Below are 26,143 nucleotides of genomic sequence, written 5' to 3'. Positions count from 1 at the left end.
TTCTAGCTGTACGTCCTATGTTGGGCGAACAGGTGGAGCCCAGATGGTTGGATTGGATCGTTATGGCTGCATGTACAGAGGGATCATACAACATGAACTAGATCACGCCCTGGGATTTTACCATGAGCATACAAGGAGTGACCGTGATGACTATGTCACCATCATGTTACAGTACATCTCACCAGGTACAATGCACAAGGCAATTACTCTAATACCGATTACATATTTTTATTACTTAAAGAAAATGTGTTTACACTGTAATGTGATGTGTAATAATCAGAGATTTCCTGTTACAGAAAATGTGCAAAATTTTGTCATACAAAACACTAACAACCTGGGTCTGGCTTATGATTATGGCTCTGTGATGCATTACGACAAGTAAGTTGTTGCATTTTGCCATGAACAGTGTTATTAAATGATAGGTGATGGTGCTGGAAAGTCATTAGAACACATTGCTGTTACAATAGTCCCTTGTATAATGTATACTTCTGGGTTGCACTAATGACCATTGGATACTGTTATGTCTCTTGTCTATGTGGCAGGTATGCCTACTCTAACACCTCCAACCAACCAACCATTGTACCAAAGCCTGACCCTACTGTACCCATTGGCCAAAGGAATGGACTGAGTATCTTGGATGTTGCCAAAATTAATCGACTCTACCAGTGCAGTAAGTATTGGTTACTATATAGAGGCTTATTAGGAATTGAACACAAGTCAATTTTGATGGGTTTTGTGAAGAAAGATGGATAAATATGGATAATCCACAAAATAGGTAAAATTATGTATACTGTATATTAGATAAAACACTGCTTCCCAAACTAATAATCCAGTTTACATCATATTGTTGCTAAATGGTGCTCCCTAGAATACTATAGAAAATATTGTACATATTTATTTTATTTATTTATTAACAGTTTCTTATATAGCGCAGCATATTCCGTTGCGCTTTACAATTGTCAACATTGATAGAACAAAACTGGGTAATAACAGACAGATATATAGGTAGGAAGGCCCTGCTCGCAAGCTTACAATCTATAGGGAAATAGGCAGTAATACACAAGGATAGGTGCTATATATTGCATCTTGGTCCAGCCACAATGCACAGTTTCTTGGTTGGCTGCATGATCCAGTCACACAGGAATGTCGGCCAAATGTCATGAGGATGTGAGAGAAAGACAATGTGTGAGGTTATGTGTGGACTGTAAAAGGGGATGTAATTAGATATGTAAACTATGAATGTTGTGTGGGCGGTTCTGGGATCTGATAAGCTTGCCTGAAGAGGTCAGTTTTCAGGGATCGCTTGAAGGATTGGAGACTAGGGGAAAGTCGTATTTTGCGTGGTAAGGCATTCCATAGAGTGGGTGCAGCCCTAAGAAAGTCCTGTAATCGTGAGTGGGAGCAAGTAATGCATGGGGATAAGAGACGCAGATCTTGTGCTGAGCGGAGAGGTCGGGTAGGGCGATATTTTGAGATGAGTGAAGAGATGTATGTTGGTGTGGTTTGGTTAATAGCCTTATGTGTAAGTAAGAGTATTTTGTATTGAATACGGTAGAAAACCGGCAACCAATGGAGGGACTGACAGAGCGGGGCAGCAGACGATGAACGTTTGGCAAGGAAGATAAGTCTTGCAGCTGCATTCATAATTGATTGTAATGGCGATAGCCTGTTTTTGGGAAGACCAGTAAGGAGACTATTGCAATAGTCAAGGCGGGAAATAATAAGTGCATGGATTAGAGTTTTAGCAGTGTCTTGTGTGAGATATTGTCGAATTTTGGATATGTTTTTTAGATGTATTATTATTATTATTATTATTATTATTATTATTATTATTATTATTATTATCCTTTATTTATATGGCGCCACAAAGGTTCCGCAGCGCCTTACACAGTACATAAATGAGCACACAAGAAAAACAGTTAATAGTAATACAAAACAATGCAGGACAAGGTTATAAACTCAGCTGCAAAACACAAGCAGCAGGACATGAGCAACCAGGTGTTAGGTGCCGTTGTGGGGAGTTAGGAGTAAATGATACTATAAGTAGGGGGAGGAGAAACACGTGAGGATGAGGGCCCTGCTCGTGAGAGCTTACATTCTAAAGGGGAAGGGCAGACAGACAGGGGCGACACAGAGGGGTAGATAGTGAAGAAGGAGCATGGAGCAGTGGGTTAGGATATGTGCTGCGGAATGTGTGTGTATAAGATGACCTGATGTTATGTAAAAATTAAGTCATTCATACATCTATCTCTATGATAGAAAATAGATTGTTTGTGTTATTTACATGAGAGATGTACAAAGTAAAGTAGAAGCACTTTAATTTGTGTGTTACATTTTAGCATCTATATACAGCCTGACAAGAAATGCAGCTATTATGGGACTGTCCCGCCATCCTAATACAGTAGTGACTACTTTAGTTCCAGCTGCTGGGTGCTATGCCATGCTCCTGTGAGTGGGTGCATCTCACATGCTAGACCCACTCACAAATGGGTGCAGCCATACATGATGTGGTCCCACAGGATGTTGCAGTACCCGGGCCCAGAATTTCTCTTGGCAGCCCTGGAGGTGACAGACAGAACGAGGAGGGAATGGGGCTTAGTAGTGGGGTAACAAGACCATGGAGGGAGGTGGTTGAGAGTGGAGGTATAGCAGAGGTGGGGGAAAGAAGCAGAGGGTTGGAAGCAGACTGATGAGAGAAAAAAAGGAAGAACAGCAAGTGGAGGAAACAGGAGGGGGAAGAGAGGGATGGATAAAGTAGAGTAGAGGATTATGTGGACATAGAATATGGGGGTTGTGTGAAGTAAGGGTGTTCATGCTGTGGACAAGGTAATAATTGAGATGTAAACTGGAGTGGAGGCTGTGAGATATAGAGTCAGTGTGGATTAAAGTTGTTAAATGTTCAAAAATACATGTAAAGAACAGTGCTGCTAATGTATGAGCACAGCTCCAAAAGTGATATATAAAGGAGAGGTATGTGAGTAGTGGGTGCAGGAATTAGTTTTTAAACAAATGATTAAAGTGGATAGATGTGACACAATTGGAAAAGGCAATACAAAATGAATGAGGACAAAATTACAATGTATCTGAGCTGATCCAGTCTGAAGTGTTCTGATCAACAAAGATCAATCAACAAGAGCAGCACACAGACAGGGGAGCACTTGCAGTGTCCAAGCAGTGAGTGCAGTAAGTAGTTGCCTGGATATGCATACAGCAGAAGATGTTGATTTTGTTCATTCACATAAGTATGTTGCTTCTTGTTGTTCAGAAATTGTTCTGGTTTTGAGTTTCTTTTCCCTCAGTTTTCCTATGTAACATGATTTAGAGACAGATTGAATGTGGGGAACAAAGGACAGTTCAGAGTCAAGGATGACACCAAGGCAGCGAGCTTGTGGGGCAGGGTGGATTGTCGACTTATCAACTGTGATAGAGAGATCATGTTGGTAACTGTTGTTGGCTGGTGGAAATATAATTAATTCTGTTTTAGAAATATTAAGTTTCAGGTGGCGAGATGACATCCAAGATGAAATTGCAGAAAGACATTCAGTGACACGGACCAGTACAGTTGGTGATAAATCTGGGGAAGATAGGTAGATTTGAGTATCATCCGCATACAGATGGTACTGAAATCCAAAAGAGCTGATTAGTTTGCCAAGAGAGGAGGTATAGATTGAGAATAACAGAGGCCCTAACACAGAGCCTTGAGAGGTACTCCAACTGATAGAGGTAGCGAAGAGGAGGCAGAATCAGAAAAACGAACAGTGAAAGAGCGATCAGATAGGTAGGAAGAGAACCAAGAAAGAGCAGTGTCCTTAAAACCTAGGGATTGTAGTGTTTGTATGAGAAGAGAGTGGTCAACAGTGTCAAAAGCAGCAGAGAGATCTAGAAGAATTAGGAGTGAGTAATGGCCTTTAGCCTTGGCAGTGACCAGATCATTTACTACCTTAGTCAGTGCTGTCTCTGTGGAGTGTTGGGAACGGAAGCCGGACTTTAGTGGGTCCAATAGGTTGTGTGAGTTAAGAAAGTGTTAGAGGCGAGTGTAGACAAGTCTCTCAAGTAGCTTGGAGGGGCATGGGAGCTGGGAGATAGGACGGTAATTTGAAAGAGTGTTGGGGTCAGAGTGTTGTTTTTTCAGAATAGGAGTAATCACTGCATGCTTGAACAGTGATGGAAAGATGCCAGTAGAGAGAGAGATTACAGATTTTAGTTAGGGTTGGGATAAGCACAGGAGACAGAGCTTTACTGATTTGTGAGGGTATAGGATCTAGAGGAGAGGTAATAGAGTAGGAGGATGAGAAGAGGAAAGATACTTCATCTTCATTTGTGAGATCAAATGAAGAGAATGTGCCAGAGGATACTGGTAGCGAATTGAGCAGGTCACTAGCTGTGGAAGAGCATACCATTTCATTTCGGATCTCATCAATCTTGTCCCTAAAATAGGAAGCAAAATCTTGTGCACAGATAGTAGCAGGTGGTTTGGGTGAGGGAGGGGTAAGAAGCAGTTTAAATGTATTAAAAAGTCGCTTGGGGTTAGAGGCTTGAGCAGAGATAAGAGATTGGAAATATGTTTGTTTGGCAGTGTCCAGAGCAGTACGATAAGAGTTGTAGATAGTCTTATATGTGAGGAAGTCACTTGGAGTATGAGACTTTCGCCACTGACGTTCTACTTTACGTGAGAGTTTTTGTAGATGCCTTGTAAAGTTAGAATGCCACGGTTGACGTCTAAGTTTACGTGGTGTGTGATGCGTAGCTGGAGCTACTTCATCAAGGGCTTTTTCTAGAATCTGGTTTAAGTGTGATGCAGCAGTCTCAGGAGAAGTGAATGTAGAAATTGGTGAGAGTTGCTGTTGTAGAGAGGTAGATAGTTGATGAAAGTTAATAGCATTAATATTTCTGTGGGTTTTACGAGGTTTGGTTGATTTCACTGACGTTGAGGTTGATGTAATTGAGGAGAGTGTGCAGGTGATAAGGTTGTGATCTGATAGAGGGAGAGGAGCATTAGTGAAATCAGAGACTGAGCATAGTCGGGTGAATACAAGATCAAGGCAGTGGCCCTCCTTATGAGTAGCGGAGTCAGTCCATTGGGAGAGGCCAAGAGAGGAGGTTAGAGAGAGTAGTTTGGAGGCATGAGGAGATTGTGGACTGTCAATGGGGATATTGAAATCACCCATAATGATGGTGGAGATGTCAGAGGATAGGAAGTGAGGGAGCCAGGCAGAAAAATGTTCCAGAAATTGTTCAGGTGGCCCAGGTGGGCGATAGATAACAGCAACTCGCAGAGAGAAAGGGGTGAAAGTCCTGATACAATGTTCTTCAAATGATGTAAATGTGAGTGAAGGTACCTGTGGGAGAACTGTGTATGTAAAAGATTGGGAGAGTAGTAGTCCTACCCCACCTCCTTTACAATTACCAGGCCTGGAGGTGTGTGAGAAGTGTAGGTTACCATATGAAAGTGCAGCAGGGGAGACAGCGTCTGATTGCGTGAGCCATGTTTCTGTTATCGCCAGAAGGTTGAGGTTAGTTGAAATAAAGAGGTCATGGATGGATGTTAGTTTGTTGCAGACAGAGCGTGCATTCCATAAGGCACATTTTAGTGACTTGGAGGGGAGGCACGCAATATTTATAAGGTTAGCTGGATTTATAGCTCGTTGTGGGTGTGGCATCTGTGTTGGGCCTGGATTTGGTGCTATGTCACCAGCTAATAGAAGCAGAAGAAGAGAAATATAAATATATTGGCGGGATTTGTATGATAGATGTTTATGGCGGCAGGTTGTGGATGTCATTGTCAATGTAAATAAGTGAGAAAAAAGGAAAGTATTTGGTAATGCAATCTTGCACTATTGTGTATTATTAATATTTAACTTTATTATACTGATTAAAAGCTGCAAAATATAAATGCTAATGATAAATTGTCAAACCTGTAAACACTATTAAAAGGTGAGTTTTGTGGCTTTTATTAAATTGTCCTAGTAAGTACTTCCTGTACATTGTGGCTGGTGTAATAGAATAGTTGCTGATAAATAGAGTTGTTGGCCTGGGTTGGGCACGGAATACCGCCGCTTAGGATCCCAGTGGTCAGAATGCCGATGCCGGCATCCCGACAGAAGGAGGTAAGTATGAACTCCTTCACCTACTTCTACCCCTCCCTCCCCACAGCCTAAACCTAAACCTCCCCCTTAGTGCCTAAACCTAACCTTCCCCCTAACCACAATACTTACTGATGGGATGCTGATGGCAATACTTACTGACAGGATGACGTTTCGTCCTGCTGAAGGATGAAACGTGTCGGGTAGAAGGAGTGTTTATGGCCAGATCAATTGGGTCCACTGTCATGAGCTCACACCATTTTGGGTGAAGCAGTGGTTAGGTGCCATTTACCAATTTGCGGCCAACGAACAGCACCTTGTCAAACAAATCGATGGTTTCTTTTCAGTAGCCCTTTGGAAAATTGTGTGCTTCAAAGAATGGGGCGGATTGGGAATTTAAAGTGGCCCGGAAATATTTTTTGAAGTGGCCTCATGTAGGTGGGACCAAAAACAGTAGGTGGGGCTAATATAAAAGTAGGCGGGATTAGCATACAATTAGTAGTCAAGGCTAAAGCATTCCTCCCAACATTGGTGATTCAGTGGTCGGGAAAACCGCACACCAAAGGTGCGCGCACTTGAAAAAGGGGCATGGTCTATTCGTAAAGGGGCCGTTGTCTTATGGCATGATTCCGTTATATCACTCCCCGGAGATGCGAGGCTGCCCCCAGGCGATCCCTGCACAGTGAAGAAATGCCATGATTTCTCCCAACTTCCCTCCACCGTGGGTGGGATGGCAGACAGTACCTGAATAGCAGGACTGTCCCGCCAGAAGCTGGATAGTTGGGAGGTACAGTATGGCTAAAGCAAAATGCAATAGTATGTGGAGTTACAGCAACACAAGGGAGAGAGGCCTAACACACACAAAAAAAGCTATATAATATTGTGCTATGCCCCAAGTATTTAAGCACTTTGAGGGGTATTCAATATGGGAGCGAAAAGTTCGTGCTGGACTTTTTCGCTCCACATCAGAGATTTTCCTGGGATAAAGTATCGGGCGCGCGCCCGCTTTATCCCAGTATACAATATAAAAGCTACGAAAACGGCAAACTGCGAAGTGCGATCTGCGTAAAAAAACAAAATTTTCCTTGAATAAATTGTAGGACCCCCCTAAAGTTGTAAAAACATAGGGGATCACTATGGGTACCCCCGTTTTAGCCTGCAAATGAAAGTCGGGGATTTAAATAGCCGTAGCAGGTGTTTTTTTCCGACATTGAAGAAGTGTTGCAGAAGAGCACTTAGGTTATATTTTTCGTTTTTTTAAGTGGTCCCATCAAATTTGGGGTAAAAGAAAATGGGTACTAGCATATTTTTATGTCCCTAAAGTAAGTTTTAAAAAATTCTGCAACTATGCGCCTGCCGCTAATAGCCTATTCTAGAATACACCTGCCGAATATTTGCAGAATAGCCCTGAACCTATTTCCCTGTTTTTAAACACTTTTTTTTCCCATTTTTTTTTTTTTTCACCCCAATTTTTAAACAAATTTTTTGGGGTGTCCCTATTTTTTTTTTAAAACTTTGTTTGACAGTTATTTTTAAAATGTCATTCCCAGGGGTGCAGGCTATTTTTTTTAAGCCTGCACCCCTAAACCCCAATTCTGCACTTTTTTTTGTCACCTATTCAGTGGTGAAAAGTTATCCCCATTTTTTTCCAAAGACTTTTCGAACCTGCCAAATTATTGCAAAAAATGACTTTTCGCTCCATATTGAATACCCCTATTTGTGTCCTAGCAGGAGAAAAGTGATTTGGAAATAATAATAATAATATTATTATTAATAATAATAATAATAATATTATTATTATTATTATTATTATTATTAATAATAATGTAGAGGTCAGATTGTATGCTGTGTGCCATTTTGTTGTGACTCCAGGGTATTGACTTTAAAATACTCCCTGGACCTACGTCGGAACATCTTATAAAGCATATAAAATAGACTCATCAGTAAAACCCTGGTCACACACCTATAACATAAATGTGTATCATGGTCCCTGTACAAGAGCCATGTCCCTTTGAAGTCTGTAGGAACAAACTTTGCGGGCCAAATGTAATAGGATCGAGTTTTATCTTCAAAATGAAGTTTGAAGATGATACCTCAGCTCTTTAATTCAGTGCGTTTCACACACATAGGTGCTTCAAGCGATTGATGACACAGTGAGAACAACTGCATTTCAGAGGACACTAATAAGGTTTTTTTTAATGTCCTTGTACAGACTGGGAATTGCTGTTCTAGTGAAGTAGAATCTAAAAGGGACATGGTGTCGGGGACACAGGACCTCATTTAACTGTCTAAAACCCACTGCATTAATGGCGGATACTGGACACACATCTAAAACCAGCATAGCTGTTATGGCGTCAGTAATCCGCTGTGTAACTGGGTGACTGCTGTCATACTTGTTCCCCCTTGCAAAGGATTGTTTGACAGTCAATTGTTTTGTTAAACTACTAAAAGTAGTCTTCCTTGTCCCCTTCTGGGATGAAGATCCACTCACAACAGCAGCAACAACAACAGGCGGAGCACTCAAGGATCCTTCTGAGGAATCACGGATAGGAGAGGAGTCAGTCATGCTTATGAGACTGGATGCAGCAGGACTACTTCCAATCACAAATGAAGAGGTTGATAATGAAGGTGTTGGTGGTGGAGATTGCAGGCAGATGGATCAAACAGAGAGAAGGGAGCAGCTAGGTGACGTTAGACTGATTGTTAAGTTTTTAGCGAAAGTTTCTGAATTTTGCAAATAATTTGGAATTTGATGAATGTGCTGCAAGTGACGTAACATGGGGGAGGTACCTAGATGGTTAAGGTCCTTACCTCCACTCACTCTTGCTTGGCAAACGTTACAGATGGATTGACAACTGTTGTCTGTATTTGGGCAAAAATAATTCCACACATGAGAAGTGGCTTTTTCATACTATTGGCAACAACGGTTGCCTGATTTACACAAAATCCTCATCATCAGCATCCTCATCATCCTTGTTAGTGCCAACTACAGAAATATCCTCCTCATCCTCCTGGTGCAATTCCACGGAAGCATCCTCAATTGCTATGTCAGCATGTTGACTTGTGCTGCTTATCCACACATTTGCTGAGAGCACACAAATGTTGGAAGGAGGATCCTCTTCAAGTACAGTATTCGAAAGGTCAGGCTCATACATTGCAACCAGTGACACACTTGAACTCTCAGGGATCTGTGACTTTTCTGAGCACACAGTTGACTCATGTGTCTTAGCGATTTAAATTTTTTTGACACTTCTATATGGAGAAGGGCTTACATCATCATAAGATGCAGAACCATCAGTCTTTGTAGATTACGTTGACGGTCTTTCATCATCATGACTGCTGGCAGCAGCTGCAAGACTGTTATGTGGTTCCTGCTCTCCTCTCGTTTGATCGTCCTTCATATCAGCACACTTATACAGTGGTCTGACCGACAGCAGGAGGATGATGCATTTTGCCTCATGTTCGGACCCAAGTCAGGCAGGAAAACCTAACCCGGACTCGGATCTCGTGTCAGAACATGAAGTTCGGGTGGGTCCGGTTCTCAGAGAACCGGACCCGCTCATCTCTAATAAATTGTGTTCAATATACTGTCTATCAGGAATGTTGGTGCATATATATTAGAGATGTGTGGTTTTTGTTTTCCTGAAACTCCAACTTAGGGGTTTTGGGTCAAATCAATTCCTAGTCAAGAATCACTTTGGGGATCCAAGTAGAACAGAGTCCCGGCTTGGGTCTGTTGTCAGTTTGGAACTCAGATTTAAAAACCAAACCCAGGTTTTTGATTGCATGTAAACAGGTCCAAATTACATGATTTTAGTCTATTTTGTGAAATCCAAACCCAAACCAAAACACTTGATGGTTTTGCCAAAACCAAACTCGATGATGAATTAATGTAGAACCAAAACACGGGGTTCCACACATATCTCTAATATCCCAATCACTGTATATATATATATATATATATATATATATATATAGAGGGAGAGAGAGAGAGAGGACACTCCTCATGATGCAGGCAAAATAAGGATAATTTAATTACTCACATCATCATAAAAATGCAGATGTTGATGTTTCGGGCCACACAGGGCCCTTTGTCAAGACCAGAACCCAGAGTGTGTAAGTAGCCAGCCATACCACCTGCCCAAATAGACACACCCCCTGATTAGCACAAGAAGCAAAGCCAATATCAAACACTTGTATCATTCGACAAAACTTCATAAAAGGCACATCCATATGTATTTTCTATGTAGAGCTCCACTTACATTATCAACAGAAGAGCATCAGGATGACCAGATGCTCATTCACAACGTGTTACCCTGGCGTGCGTTCCACCATACTGGAACGCAAACCGTAAGCTGCACATCGCGGCAATCATACAGGTGCCGCTTAGGTCCAATTCCAGGTTTTGCCTGTGATTACACGTGTAGCTGTCACACTCTAAAGGTGCATACACACACAACGATTTAGTTAAACGATTTTAGTAAACTATTTTCTACCTTGAAAAAATGAACTAAAATCGTTTACTAAAGTTGTTCATTTACTATGTTCATTTAAATGTAATGAACGATTTTTATGAACTACAAACGATTTTTGCATATTAACTTAATGAAAATCGTTGAGTTGACAAGTCTGACTAAACTACAAATGTGAATGCGCATGAACAATGATCGTTCATCGTTTGACTCAGAAAGTGAACGATTTTTTCAAACGATTATCGTTAAACAATATCGTTTAACGATAATCGTTCAAATAATCGTTGTGTGTGTATGCACCTTTAGTATAACTAGCCATCACGCTGCATCTGCTATGAACATAGGATTATTTCGCTCTAGAGCTTCACCAAGCCATCTAGTGCCCGTTCATACGGGCCTTGCGTTCCTTTCCCATTCTCAGTGAACTGCAAGCCAGTTCTCATCACCATAGCAACAAGACCCAAATGGGCTAAGTCTATAGGAAATATCTCTGGACACTCAAGTAAATACAGTGAAAATCAGCTGATACTAATTTTACTTATATCTAAACTACAAAAATAATAATAATATTAAAGAATAATGTATGAACAATACAACAAATTCAATATATGGAGAAATGCATATATATATATATATATATATATATATATATATATACACACACACACATGTATACAAAAAAATAATAAAAAATACAAAAATACCCTTGTGGAACATATAGGCACTGAACACACTTACAAGCAAACATGCATATTAATGTACACAAAATATATATATATAAGCAACAGCTACTTTTAAATCATAGGAAGGGTCCAAAACCATGATAGCTATATAAAGATATTTAGAGGATTCATCTCGTTCAGTCCTCTCGGGGCCACCCTATCCAGTTGGTGAATCTACCTAGCTTCTCTTTTTAATAGCAACAAATCTCTGTCACCACCTCGAACCGGTGGTGGAATCCAATCATTTATCATATAGCGCAAAGTTGTTAGCTGATGATGTTCTTTCAAAAAATGCAACGCTATAGGTTTATCCATGGTACCCGTAGTATATGCGAGACGGATGGAAGAACAGTGCTGCGACATCCGTTCCTTAAATGTACGGATCGTTTTCCCCACATACATCAGCCAACAAGGGCATGTGAGGAAATAGATCACATGATCCAAATGGCACGAAAGCCTATGTTTCAAATAAATTTTCTGTCCACTATGTGGATGGCAGAAGAATTTTCCAGTGATAAGGGATCTACATGTCATGCATCCCAAACATTTGTGGAAGCCTTTATTCAGTGACAGCCAATTTTCCTTTCTTAAACTTCCTGGACACAAATCTGGTCTTAACAACATATCTTTTAAATTGCGACCTCTGCTCACACTTAACAGTGGAGCTTTATCCTTCAGGCATTTAAATGCTGGGTCTGTAGTGATTAACGGACAGTTTCCCTTAATTGATCTTTGTGTGGCCTTTAAGTTTGTGTTACAATGTTGTCCCAAAAACACTTTATCGGATTCCATTCTTTTCACTCCAACCTGTTCACCACCGACAATTGCCTTAGCTCTAGTGAGGCATCTCTCAATATCCTTCTTTTTGTACCCTCGCTCCAAAAACCTATTGTGGCATTCCACTAATTGTCGTTCTGCCCAGTCTGGGTTTGAATTATTTATTAACACCCTTACAAGTTGTGATACAGGTAAGTTGGATATTAAGGGATCAGGGTGATGACTGAAAGCCCACAGAAGTGTATTCCTGTTTGTCTCCTTCCTATATAATGTATAGCCTAAAGCATATTCCTGCCTTATAGTAACATCAAGAAAATGCATCTGGGAGTGGTCAACTGCAGCTGTGAATCGAATGGGGGTGTCTAGGTGATTCAAAAAGTCCACCATTGCAAAAAAAGAGTCTATATTGCCCATCCATATGACAAAAATGTCATCAATAAATCTCTTAAAAAAAAAACAACTAATCAGAAAAGTGTTCAAAGATGTGTCTCCACTCATACTGGTGCATGAAAATATTGCCATAGGATGGCGCCAGGTTTGAACCCATAGCGGTCCCTGTTAATTGAATAAACCAATCACCTTGATACATAAAATAATTCAGTCCCAACACTGCATGTACTAATGATATCAGGAACTCAATTGGAGGTCCCTCATATGGACCAATCAAAAGTGCCTCTTCAACCGCCTGGATCCCCCCTTCATGGAGAATCACGGTATATAGAGAACAAACATCCATGGTGCCTAATCTACAGTCAGATGGTACAATGCCCAACAGTCTCAACTCCCTCAGGAAATGTCCCGTATCCTTCAAATTCGATGTCACAATAGGTTGAAGAAAATGGTCTATATATTTTACCAGCGGCTGGAGCAGGGAGCCTCTGGCCAAAATTATGGGTCTTTCAGGGAGGTCAGCGAGGGACTTATGAATCTTTGGTAATGTATATAATATGTGACAAATCGGGTATTCCACTGTTCGATATAAAATATTGTCTCCTCACTGTTCTATACCTGGATATGGCCCATATTCAGCAACTCATCAACTTGTTTTTTAAAACCGAATACTGGATCAAATCAACCTTTCTATATGTCAGATGTCAGATAACTATCTTTGATTTCTCGATTATATTGGTCAAAATTCTGTAACACTACCGCCCCACCCTTATCTGCATTGCAGAATACCACAGAAGAATCCTCTTGCAAGGCTTTCAGCACCCTTCTTTCAGCTGTACTCAAATTATCATAAGATTTATAGTTTTTAGCCTCATGTCTACATTCCTGATCTACAACTCTCAAACGTTTTTAGGCTAGCATTATTGGACATAGGATCAAACGTTCTTGGACGCTTAAAAGAAGATTTGGACACTTGTAGGTTGGTTTTTGTCCGGTTGTCAAAATATTCCTGTCAGAGTTCAGCCAGGGATCGGCTGTCCCTTACCGTCCCGCCGGCTTCCTCTGACTTCCCGGGCAGTCGGGTGGGTGGTGCGGCGATGTGGGAGGTGCTGAGCATTCTCCCTGATGCTGGTGTCTCGGGCAGCCTGGTGCGCGGGGATCGGAGTTCCTGTCATGGGCGCCAACATGACACTTCCTTCTCTGACTATCCTTCCTTCCCTGACAGTCTGGCCGGTCAGCTGACGCTGTGGACCAATCAGTGGGCTTCCAGGGGTATATATCCGGCTCCTGTGTATCAGGTAGTTGCCTTAGTGATCTATTCCTGTGTGCAGCTATATCATCCATCTCATCAGTGCTTTACCATCTCAGCCTGTGTGCAGCTGTACCATTCATCTCATCAGTGCTTTACCATCTCAGCCTGTGAGCAGCTATATCATTCATCTCATCAGTGCTTTACCATCTCCGCCTGTGTACAGCTATATCATTCATCTCACCAGTGCTTTACCACCTCAGCCTGTGTGCAGCTATATCATTCATCTCATCAGTGCGTTACCACCTCGCCTGTGTGCAGTATACCTCCATTCCACCAGTGCATTACCACCGCCGCCTGTGTGCAGTATACTATCCATTTCACCAGTGCTTTACCATCACAGCCTGAGTGTAGTTATACGTACCCACCTCTCCAGCGTCATAATCTCTGGCTGGCTCCAGTACCTCTACCCACCTCGTTACTGGACTCTGTGGTCCCTACCTACATGTTACAGTATTGCACCGTGGTGCACTCTTTCTAACCGGCAACCCGGTAGAGTGTGTCCACAGTGCACACTTCCTTGTACCTCAAGTACAGTGTCCCTACGTGCCCCTTACTGGCACAGACCCTTTGGGCCACGAGTGTTCGTCTCTCCTTTTTCCCGCAGGCTTTGGTCACCTAGTCAAAGGACCGCGACCTGCTTACGAGGTGCAGCTCAAGCCCGTATCCCGATTGGTGGGGTCACTGGCGAACACCATCTCGTGGGTTAGATTCCGCACCTTTGACTAGGTCTCGCCAACGACCAAGACCCGTGGATGCGGAGGTCGTACATTCAGGCCCCTCGCCTCCGTTTTCCTCCCACAGCCTCAGGCCTCAGCTTCCAGAAAACCGCCTCCCAGCGTGTCAGTTTGTTCAGGCCAAATGGAAGCTACAGGCTCCCCATGTACTGGGAATCTCCAGGAGCTAACGGCTCGCATGGATAACCAAGAGGCGGCACAGCAGCATGTGGTCCAGTACCTACAGGAATTATCTGGTCAGCTCCTGTCTTTTCAGAACACTGGCAGCTATGTCTCATGCTCCACCTTCTGTCGCTCCTACGGTTTCTCCTGTATTACCTTCGGGGGTCGTTCCTCAAAAATCCAGTTTGCACTTGGCTACTCCCGAGAGGTTCGATGGTACTCCTCAACGATATTGTGGTTTCATAAACCAGTGTGAGATCCAGTTCGAAAGCCTACCCCAGAATTTCCCTACCTCCCGGTCTAAGGTGGCCTATGTAATTTCATTACTAACCGGGGCAGCTCTGGATTGGGTCTCCCCCTTGTGGGAACGAGCAGATCTGCTCGTATCTAGATATGAAGAGTTCGTGGCAGCTTTCAAAAGGATCTTCGATGAACCCGGGAGATCTGTCTCTGCTTCTTCAGATTTGCTTCGTGTCCGTCAGGGTACCCGGTCCGTCAGGCAATATGTAGTACAATTTCAAACCCTGGCATCCGAACTAAAATGGAACGAGGAAGCACTTAAGGCAGCCTTCCTACATGGCTTATCTGAGAGGATGAAGGATGAATTGGCATCTAGGGATTTACCTCCCACCTTCTCGGATGTTATATCCCTCTGTATAAAAATTGACCTTCGCCATAGAGAACAGTGGGGAAATAGGGGGCGTGGAGATCGTCCTCGGGATCGCCCATCCTTGGGAGGTCATTCCTTTCCTTCCTTCTCTAGCAGTGAGGAGCCGATGCAAATTAACAGATCCCGGTTAAGTACCGCCGAACGGAAGCGGCGTTTTCAAAATAAATTGTGCTTGTATTGTACTGCTCCGGAGCACACATTAAGGAATTGTCCTGTGTTGACGGGAAACGCGAAACCCTAATTGATGTTGGGAGCATGCAATTGGGGGTTATTTCTGACTCCTCCCAATAAATGACAGTTTATTGCCTGTGTCGCTCTCCTACCAGTCCAGGACAAGGATGGTTAAAGCCCTTGTGGATTCTGGGGCTGCCGGCAGTTTTATTTCTAAGTCACTGGTTCAGACCCTAGGCATTCCGGTGGTTCCATTGCCAAACAGATTACTGCTCTCTGGTGTAGATGGCAAGACCTTGCTAGGGAGATCCATTTCCTCAAAAACCCTGCCAGTGTTCCTCCGGATTGGATGTCTGCACCAGGAGACTATTGAATTTTTTGTTCTTCCCGACTCAGCCTATGAACTAGTTTAAGGCCTCCCCTGGCTACAAAAGCACAATCTTATATTTGAGTGGTCCAGTATGCAGATTTTATCTTGGGGTCCAAGTTGTTTCCATGGATGTCTCATCCAAGTACTCCCTGTCCGCACTAACGCGGTGTCCTCCAGAGGAAATATAAGCTTCCCCCCGTCTGACAAGCCCAAGTGTTTCTCTGTTCCCGGTCTACCAGCAACTTATCAAGATTTTGCCGATGTATTTTGCGAACAGGCTGCAGATAAACTTCCACCTCATCGTTCCTGGGACTGTGGTATTGAGCTCCTGCCAGGGAAGAACCCTCCTCGGGGTCGAACCTACCCATTATCAGTTCCTGAAACAGCCGCTATGGCGGCATATATAAAGGAGAATCTAGCTCAGGGGTTTATCCAGCCCTCCACTTCTCCAGCAGGGGCGGGGTTTTTTTTGTTAGCAAGAAGGACCGCGGGCTTCGTCCTTGTATTGACTACCGGGGTCTCAACCAGATTACTGTAAAGAATCGATATCCTCTGCCTCTGATTCCGAAGCTTTTTGATAAAGTTCGCGGGGCCTCTTTGTTCACCAAACTTGATCTGCGTGGTGTGTATAATTTAATACGTATTAAAGCTGGAGATGAGTGGAAGACCGTTTTTAACACCAGAGACGGCCACTTCGAATATCTCGTAATGCCCTTCGGACTCTGCAATGCACCAGCGATATTTCAGGGTTACGTGAACGAGATCTTCTGGGATGTCCTCTACAGTTTTGTTATAGTCTATTTGGATGATAGTCTAATTTTTTCCCAAAATTTGCAAGATTATCGCCAGCATGTCCGCGAAGTCTTGTCACGCCTCCGGAAGCATCATCTTTATGGAAAAATATCCAAGTGCCTTTTCGAACAAACCTCGGTACCCTTCCTAGGACACATAATTTCTGGAAAGACCCTCCGGATGGATCCGAGAATTTAAAAGCCATTTCTGACTGGCCGTTACCAAAATCCTTGAAGGCTACTCAACGCTTCTTGGGTTTTTCAAATTATTACCGGCGGTTTATACCAAATTTCTCCACACTGGTGTCTCCTATCACAAATCTCACAAAGAAGGGTGTCAATCCCATTCGCTGGCCAGATACTGCCATCCAAGCCTTCCAAAAATTAAAAGAAGCCTTCTCCACTGCACCTATCCTGTGCCAACCCCAATTGGACAAACCGTTCACAGTTGAGGTAGATGCTTCTTCAGTAGGGGTAGGGGCAGTACTGTCTCAAATCTCAAGTGATGGAAAGTACCATCCCTGTGGGTATTTTTCTCGTAAGTTTTCCATTGCCGAAAAGAACTACGGAATTGGTGACCAGGAACTACTAGCATTGCGGTTAGCTTTAATGGAATGGCGGCATTTGTTGGAAGGAGCCAACTTTCCAGTTACCGTGATCACAGATCATAAAAACTTAATCTACCTCCAAACGGCTCACCGTCTAAATGCTAGACAGGCCTGTTGGTCCTTGTTCTTTTCAAGATTTAATTTAAAACTTCAATTTTGTCCTGTCAGTCTAAACAGAAAAGCTGACGCCCTCTCATGGTCTTTCTTGTCCAGCACTCAGGAAGAGGATCATCAACGTTCCCGACCAATTTTAGATCCTGTAGTCTTCGTCTCTACTCAAATGTTGACTCCTCCTCCAGGGAAAATTTTTGTGACCCCAGAACTACGGGGAAAATTACTAACTTGGGCTCATAGCTCTCTGTTTGCTGGCCATTCTGGTATCCTCAAGACTTACAAGTTCCTTCAGCGTTCCTATTGGTGGCCCACAATGAAAGGGGATATTCGAGAATTTATTCTTTCATGTGTAAAATGCGCTGAGCATAAGACTCCCCACAAGAAGGCAGCAGGTCTCCTGCGACCCCTGTCCATTCCTAATACTCCTTGTACCCATATATCCATGGATTTCATCTCTGAACTACCATGCTCCCAAGGATACAATACCATATGGGTAGTGGGGGATCGCTTTTCTAAGATGGCACACTTTATTCCATTGATGGGTCTCCCTTCTGCTCCTCAGTTGGCAAGAGTCTTTGTTAAGGAAATATTCAGGTTGCATGGACTTCCTAAAGAGATAATTTCCGACTGCGGAGTTCAATTCGTAGCTAAATTTTGGAGAGCCTTATGTAGCACTTGTGGAACCAAGTTAAAATTTTCTTCAGCCTACCATCCACAAACTAATGGGCAAAACGAAAGAGTTAACCAAGAGTTGGAGACTTTCATAAGACTCTTCGTTTCCTCCTCACAAGATAACTGGCTGGATCTATTACCTTGGGCAGAATTTTCATACAACTTCAAATATCACACTTCCTCCAAAGCCACTCCTTTTTTTTACGGTGTTTGGGAGACATCCTCAAGTCCCAGATTTTCAAAATTTGCCTACAGTAGAGGTCTCTGCAGTTTCTGAATTGGTGGAGTCTTTCGTAACCGTTTGGAAGAGGGTTCATTCCTCTCTGAAGCAGTCGTCCAAGAACTACAAAAAATTTGCGGATAGATGACGTGTCACTGTTCCACTGCTGAGAGTTGGAGATAAAGTCTGGGTATCCTCCAGGAACATCCGATTGAAAGTACCCAGTAAGAAGCTAGCCCCACGCTTCATTGGTCCTTACCGTGTTCGCAAGGTCATCAACCCAGTCGCGTATAAGTTGGAACTCCCTCCTCAACTAAGAATATCCAATACCTTTCATATTTCTTTGCTGCGTCCTCTAGCGCTGAATCGTTTTCAAACTTCTGCTCCCAAGTTACCTCAAGTGCAAACTTCTCAAGGTACAGAGTTCGAAGTTGGGAGGATTTTGGACTCTCGATTTTCCAAATCTAACAACCTCCAATATCTCATTGACTGGAAAGGGTACGGTTCGGAAGAAAGGGCATGGATCAGAGCAACAGATGTTCACGCGCCTCAAATGGTTCGAGCCTTCCATATTAGATTTCCTGGTAAACCTGGTGGGTGTCCGGTGTCCACCCTGAAAGGGGGGGTACTGTCAGAGTTCATCCAGGGATCGGCTGTCCCTTACCGTCCCGCCGGCTTCCTCTGACTTCCCGGGCAGTCGGGTGGGTGGTGCGGCGACGTGGGAGGTGCTGAGCATTCTCCCTGATGCTGGTGTCTCGGGCGGCCTGGTGCGCGGGGATCGGAGTTCCTGTCATGGGCGCCACAATGACACTTCCTTTTCTGACTATCCTTCCTTCCCTGACAGTCTGGCCGGTCAGCTGACGCTGTGGACCAATCAGTGGGCTTCCAGGGGTATATATCCGGCTCCTGTGTATCAGGTAGTTGCCTTAACATCCATTGTCGCTGCTAGTGTTACTAGTGGTCTCTCGTTCCAGGTTCCCTTGCTTCCAGTGATCTATTCCTGTGTGCAGCTATATCATCCATCTCATCAGTGCTTTACCATCTCAGCCTGTGTGCAGCTGTACCATTCATCTCATCAGTGCTTTACCATCTCAGCCTGTGAGCAGCTATATCATTCATCTCATCAGTGCTTTACCATCTCAGCCTGTGTACAGCTATATCATTCATCTCACCAGTGCTTTACCACCTCAGCCTGTGTGCAGCTATATCATTCATCTCATCAGTGCGTTACCACCTCGCCTGTGTGCAGTATACCTCCATTCCACCAGTGCATTACCACCGCCGCCTGTGTGCAGTATACTATCCATTTCACCAGTGCTTTACCATCACAGCCTGAGTGTAGTTATACGTACCCACCTCTCCAGCGTCATAATCTCTGGCTGGCTCCAGTACCTCTACCCACCTCGTTACTAGACTCTGTGGTCCCTACCTACATGTTACAGTATTGCACCGTGGTGCACTCTTTCTAACCGGCAACCCGGTAGAGTGTGTCCACAGTGCACACTTCCTTGTACCTCAAGTACAGTGTCCCTACGTGCCCCTTACTGGCACAGACCCTTTGGGCCACGAGTGTTCGTCTCTCCTTTTTCCCGCAGGCTTTGGTCACCTAGTCAAAGGACCGCGACCTGCTTACGAGGTGCAGCTCAAGCCCGTATCCCGATTGGTGGGGTCACTGGCGAACACCATCTCGTGGGTTAGATTCCGCACCTTTGACTAGGTCTCGCCAACGACCAAGACCCGTGGATGCGGAGGTCGTACATTCAGGCCCCTCGCCTCCGTTTCCTCCCGCAGCCTCAGACCTCAGCTTCCAGAAAACCGCCTCCCAGCGTGACAATTCCCTTAAGCGTAACTTTCTGCCCATCCGAAAATGGTCCACAGACCACTTGAATGAGTCAAAGGGATTTGTTGGTATAAATGACAACCCTTTAGAGAGTAGAGACTGTTTAGCAGACTTTAATAAATGTGAAGAGAGATTAAAAATTAATTCCTCTGACCCATCCTGTTTCTTGGACGTCCTCATCCTCTTACCACGCCCTCTCCTTGGCTGTGGTCTTGTTGTTTTGGGCCTATACAACTTCTTGTTGTCCTTGGGTCGGGGCCTAAAAAAGATGCACCAGAGGAGGGCAAGCTTTCAATGGATTCTGCTTCAGAGGAGGAGTTAGAGGAATAGTTTCCAGCTCCCCTGTAACCACCCTGATGTCTTCCTCGTGGATTAAATGGACCCTTAAACCTACAGTTCTCACCAGATAACCCTTTATACACAGTGTGCCTTTGGTAGTCAGACTCCACAATCTCCAACCAGTCTTCAAATGCAGGCAATAAAGGATAATTTAATTACTCACATCATCATAAAAAATGCAGATGTCAATGTTTCAGGCCACAACACAGGACAAGTGACACAGCAGCTGTAGCACCCACAGAAGGAAGACCCCCTTTATATACTGCAGCCTAAGCCCCTTTATGGAGAACACAGCAGCAGCCTTCAACCCAAGACCCCAACTGGACACACATACTGAGTGACTGACAGTGACTATAGTACCCGTCTGCTAACTTCTCTCTCCACAGCCGGAGTGAAAATGGCACCGATTGCAGGGACCTTTATATAATCCAAAACGCGCAAGAATCCGACAGCAGGAGGATGATGCATTTTGTCTAATTTTCGGATCCAAGTCAGGCGGGAAAACCTGAGCCAGACTCGGATCTCGTCTCGGAACATGAAGTTCGGGTGGGACCCGCTCATCTCTAATAAATTGTGTCTATCAGGAATGTTGGTGCATATATATTAGAGATGTGTGGTTTTTGTTTTCCTGAAATTCCAATTTAGGGGTTTTGGGTCAAATCAATTCCTAGTTAAGAATCACTTTGGGGATCCAAGTAGAACAGAGTCCCGGCTTGGGTCTGTTGTCAGTTCGGAAATTTAAAAACCAAACTCAGGTTTTTGATTGCATGTAAACAGGTCCAAATTACATAATTTTAGCCTATTTTGTGAAATCCAAACCCAAACCAAAACACTTGATGGTTTTGCCAAAACCAAACTTGATGATGAATTAATGTAGAACCAAACACGGGGTTCCACACATATCTCTAATATCCCAATCACTGTATGTGTGTGTGTGTGTATATACTGTACATACTATCCCAATCACCTTCTCTTTGAGGGATTGTCTCTACGTAGGGTATTGATTTAGTTGTTAATCATTATGGTGGTATGCTGTGCAACAATCAGTGGGGAATGTCTACTTGGGGGTAATATGTTTGAGTGGCATCCCACATGTATACTCACAAATGTCTGGGGTAATGGGTAGCACTCTTGAAGTGCAATTCAGTGGAGTGGATCCCAATCCCTGGTGGACTTCTTATAGAGTCTCTCTTATACAAAAAGTTTTTGTGCTATACTGTAAGCTGCTTTAAGACATCACTGCACCATATGGTCTGTCGTAAGCAGGTTATAGTCCCATTATCCTGTAGAGCAGGGGTAGCCAACCTCTGTCTTCGTGAGCTGCCAACAGTTCACGTTTTCCAGACCACCTAGCAGGTGCACAGGTGTATTCGTTACTAACTAACACATTTGAAAAGATCCACAGGTGGAGCTAATTATATCACTTGTGATTCTGTGAGGAGACCTGCAAAACATGCACCGTTGGTAGGTCTTGAGGACCAGGGTTGGCTACCACTGCTGTAGAGGGTGGTTGTGCAGGTGCCCATATCTCCTTTGCTCTGTCAACCTCTCCAGTCTGTTCACTTAGGAACTGGAAGCGCTCGCAAGCGGGTCGATGTTGGCCCAGTGCACATGCGCACGACGGAGCCGGCTCCGTCGTGCGCATGCGAGAGACCCGGATAGCGACGGGCAATCCGTCGCTCTGGGTCACATACCAAAGGGGGCGTGCTGTCGATGTTGAGAGACAGCACGCCCCCTTTGGTGGGCGGGCCGGGGGCGTGCCTTCCCAGACAGAGGTGTTCCCATGGGAACGCCTACCGTCTGGGGCTGGCCCCACTGACATCACAAGTGATGTCAGTGGGTGGACTTCTTGCTCTGTAAGAGCAAGAAGTCCACTGTGACTTGCGGCAACGAGACCCTACCACAAGGGTCTTGTCGCAAGTCCGATGGTCACGATGGTCTTGACCATCATCCTGGTTGCTCGCACTAGTTGTGGGTGGTCACCCACAGCTATGCGAGCGGCCAGTAGGCCGCTCTAAAAATACAATAGGCGTGCACTGATTCAGAGCAAGCGCTCTGTCAGAGTGTCCGGCTCTGAATCAGGCCCAGTGTGTCTTAAATGAGGATTAGCTTCTTGCCACCTTTGGTAGAGCTGCATTAGGAATTTTGTTTTTCTCTTCATGCCATCTGGGTGGATTTTTTGTTTTGCATCAGGTCAAATTACAGCTCCATCTTCTGCTCTTTTTCATACTGTAAGCATTTGATGGATACTGAAGTTGCTAACTATACTATTAGGCGCAATTTGCTGCTTGTTCTCTCTTCATTTCCTTAATAACGAGCACTCCACTTACACAGTTCAAATATTTATAAATGTATATTAAATAAAATACAATGGAAAAATGGCGGCACTCACAGGTCTTGCGAACCATAAGTTTAGGCAACAGACTTCGGCATTTCGTTCAACGTTTCACTCCGTGAAGACTTTTATCAAGAACATCTTTATCTTTATAAAGTCACCTCGGACTGAAACATTGAATGAACCAGCACAGTCTGTCATCTGATTTATGGCTCACAAGACCCGTGAGTACTGCTGTCTATCCATTGTGTGTAGTTTCCACTGTACTGTAGGAGTCCCTAGAAAAGTTGGCAGCACTGGTAATATAATAATTGCAGACACTGTAGGACTTGAGGTGAGAGATGCAGCAGCCATTACCTTAATACTGCACAGCTGCAGAGGGTCCTGCCGTGCACTCTCGTGCCCCTCTAGTCGGGTCTGACGTCATGTGACTTGTCAGACCCAGCGGTGCATGTACAGTGGAGATAACCTCACAGGGACAGATCGTTACTGCACGGTCTGTCCCATAATGAAGTTCAATTTTAAATAGTAATAGTGGTAATAGTGTTGAAATATGCCGCAATAATATACAAAACATTTTAAACTATTGCTGCATTTTTACTAAACAGAGTCCTAAATGTTGCAACGAATTTTGATATTTAATCATCTTGCACGATCGATAGGCAGTGGTGTCACATAGGGGGTGCAGGCCACATTGGGTGACACTATCTGAGGGGGTTACACCAAAATAGCAGGGCTGCTCTACTATTTTGTTATCACCTCCTGGGGTGGTGTTCCCCAGCAGCGGTGATGGGTGACACGTGCATGCGCACATCATTAACTATGGGCCCGATTCAGATATAGACGCAAATGCCATCGCAGCTGGGATCTCTCACGGATTCACAAATGTGAAAATATGCTAATGAGCCACCCACCGTACAGAGCTTAGAGACACCCACTGACAGCATCTCACATCCGCCTTCTGAGTAAAGCTGGCCACACACTAGACCAACTTACATCCAACCAGCCAACTTGTTAATTGGTTGGAATGAAAATCTGGTAACGGATGGGAGTAACTGATGATCAGCAATTTGCTCCTAAATGCCAGAAAACAGATGAAAATGTTCGTCAGAAAAGTTTGTTAAATGTTTGATCTAAACAATTTGTTCAAACACCAGTTTTTGTCCATTTTCTGGCATTTGGGAGCAAATTGCTGATTGTCATTTGCTTTCATCCTTACCACATTTTCATTCCAACCAATCAACAAGTTGGCTGGTTGGACAGATAATCTTTAGATGTGTGACCAGCTTAAGTCTAAGCTGTCGCAGATATAGCCGGTCTCCAGACACACAGAGGGCTCTCCTGCTGCCAGCAAGAACGTAGTGGCTAATTTATGCACAACCAAAAAACATTGTTTAAATGGTCCCGACACAACTGCGTTTGTCTAACTACCCTCCATTACCTCCCGCAAACACTCACTTTGCGAGTGGATCCTCTGTGTGAGCGGAATTGCAATCACTGCACATGAGCAATGGCTAACAGTCGCTCACTCTGTGTAAATATCAGCAGTGCGACCACATCTGAATCTGGCCCATATACACTTCATCAGTTCTATGGTCATTGTTTTTTATTATTGTTTGTTTTATTTTTCTTTAGATGTTTGTGTTTTTTTGCTTAATGATAAGAGTGGAGCTGTGCAATCGGCCAAAGATCGCTCAGCCTATCCCAATAGTGCCAGCTGTGTTTGGTTGATCAAGAACCCGTCTGGGCAGGTACAGTAATGAATTTGTGCAAACACAGATATTAGTGTACACTTGTACAATATAGTCAGTTACTTTAAGGGGCATTACATCAAATGTACCTGGGTGCCTGGGCCTTGCTATAGTAGGTGCAGTGGGACCCAAAGTCTTAGGGGAACCACACCTACTGTAGGTCTTATAGTTGTCTACCAAGTTCTTGTAATTTCTTGCTAAGCAATTGGGTCTGATACACTGCCCACCATCACAAGGGGGACTTATCAGCACTTATATAGGTGTTTGTCTCTGTCTTTCCCTCTCAGTAAGCTCCACACTGGTATGACCCATCTCCCATGCTCCCGTTATTCCCTCACTGGCTAATTAGTGAGCTTGGCAATGTCTGAGAGTAGGATTCTCCATGATTACAGCCTTTATGAAGTGTGTTGGGGAAGGGGATTGAGCGCCAAGGTTAGGTCTGCCCAGAAAGGGATAGTGTGCTGAAATTAAGATCACCACTCAGATTGCATTAGGAAGTATCTGCCTCAGGTAGGAGCTGATAGGTCTCTGCCACCTCCTACACTATCCTTACCCTCACTGTAAAATGCAATCTTCTCAGCCCCGAAGGACCTGCAGCCAATGTTTCCACCAGCCTCGCCATCTCACAACTGATGTTGGGACAGTATAACTGATAAGAGGCACAGTCTAATAGCCATAAGGGAATCAGTGGCCTATCTGCTCTGGCCTGGTGGGAAATTACAATGAAATAGAGAATATTACACACGTGAGAGGTCTTGTTACCTTACTTATTAAACCACCCTCATACATCTGGGGGATACAAAATATTTGCGAGTATCACCTAAACATGGGTGTTTTGGGGGAATATGTCACAAATACTGTATATAATGATAACTAGGACCCTAAGTGCTTATCCTTGTTGTAAAGTCCATTTTAGCATAGGAGTGTACAAATTAAGTTACACATTATGGTATTTATGAAACTAAATGTACAAATTAATTAATTGCTGACTGTCTGATGTATAGTTTAATTATATTTAGGTTACCCTGAATTTCATTAACTTTAAAATCCAGTCCTCCCCTAATTGTGCTTCTGAGTACATGAAGATTTATGATGGTCCCGATAAGACCTATCCTGTGCTGCTGGACAGAACCTGTGGATGGGCATTGATCTCTCTAGTTACTGCTTCCACCAACCAGATGCTGATAGAGCTTGTAAGTGACAGCAGTGCCCCAGGGACCGGCTTCAATGCTACATACAACACAGGTATTGTACCAAGTTATAGGAATGCTTAATGTTACGGTTTTCCACTGTCTTAATATTCTACAGATGAAGCATTGTATCTTGCATTATATGGCACGGCATTGGAGAGGGGAGTTAGTTGATATCCCTGCTGTAGGGATACCGGTGCCGGAATCTCAACACCAGTCAGAATCCCGGCGCTGGCATCCCGACAGTAAGTAGTGGGGCTAGGGGGAGTATTAGGGTTGGGCACTACGGGGTAGGTTTAGGGTTAGGCACTAGAGAGGGACGGTTAGTGGTAGGTTTAGGATACTTACAGACAGTTCTCTGTATCCTAACCCTGTCGGTATGCCAATGTCGGGATTCTGACCACCGGGATCCCGTGGCCA

At 43.9% G+C, this 26,143-nt stretch overlaps 1 protein-coding gene across 1 annotated transcript in view; it reads left to right on the top strand.

Annotated features, from left to right (window-relative positions):
* Positions 1-25,897, top strand: part of LOC148436094 (embryonic protein UVS.2-like) — a 47,244-nt gene extending 21,347 nt beyond the window's left edge. The window contains exons 3-8 of the mRNA XM_088465276.1: positions 7-185; positions 297-378; positions 543-670; positions 24,418-24,533; positions 25,553-25,778; positions 25,842-25,897. Coding sequence (XP_088321402.1) covers positions 7-185; positions 297-378; positions 543-670; positions 24,418-24,533; positions 25,553-25,778; positions 25,842-25,897 — 787 coding nt within the window. The remainder of the gene's footprint in view (positions 1-6; positions 186-296; positions 379-542; positions 671-24,417; positions 24,534-25,552; positions 25,779-25,841) is intronic.
* The last annotated feature ends 246 nt before the right edge of the window (positions 25,898-26,143 follow it).

Source organism: Taudactylus pleione, unplaced genomic scaffold (genome assembly GCF_031769625.1).
Source record: "Taudactylus pleione unplaced genomic scaffold, aTauple2 ptg001956l, whole genome shotgun sequence".
Lineage (NCBI taxonomy): Eukaryota > Metazoa > Chordata > Amphibia > Anura > Myobatrachidae > Taudactylus > Taudactylus pleione.
The sequence above is the reverse complement of the archived record's forward strand: the minus strand, read 5'-3'. Positions and strand labels throughout refer to the sequence as shown.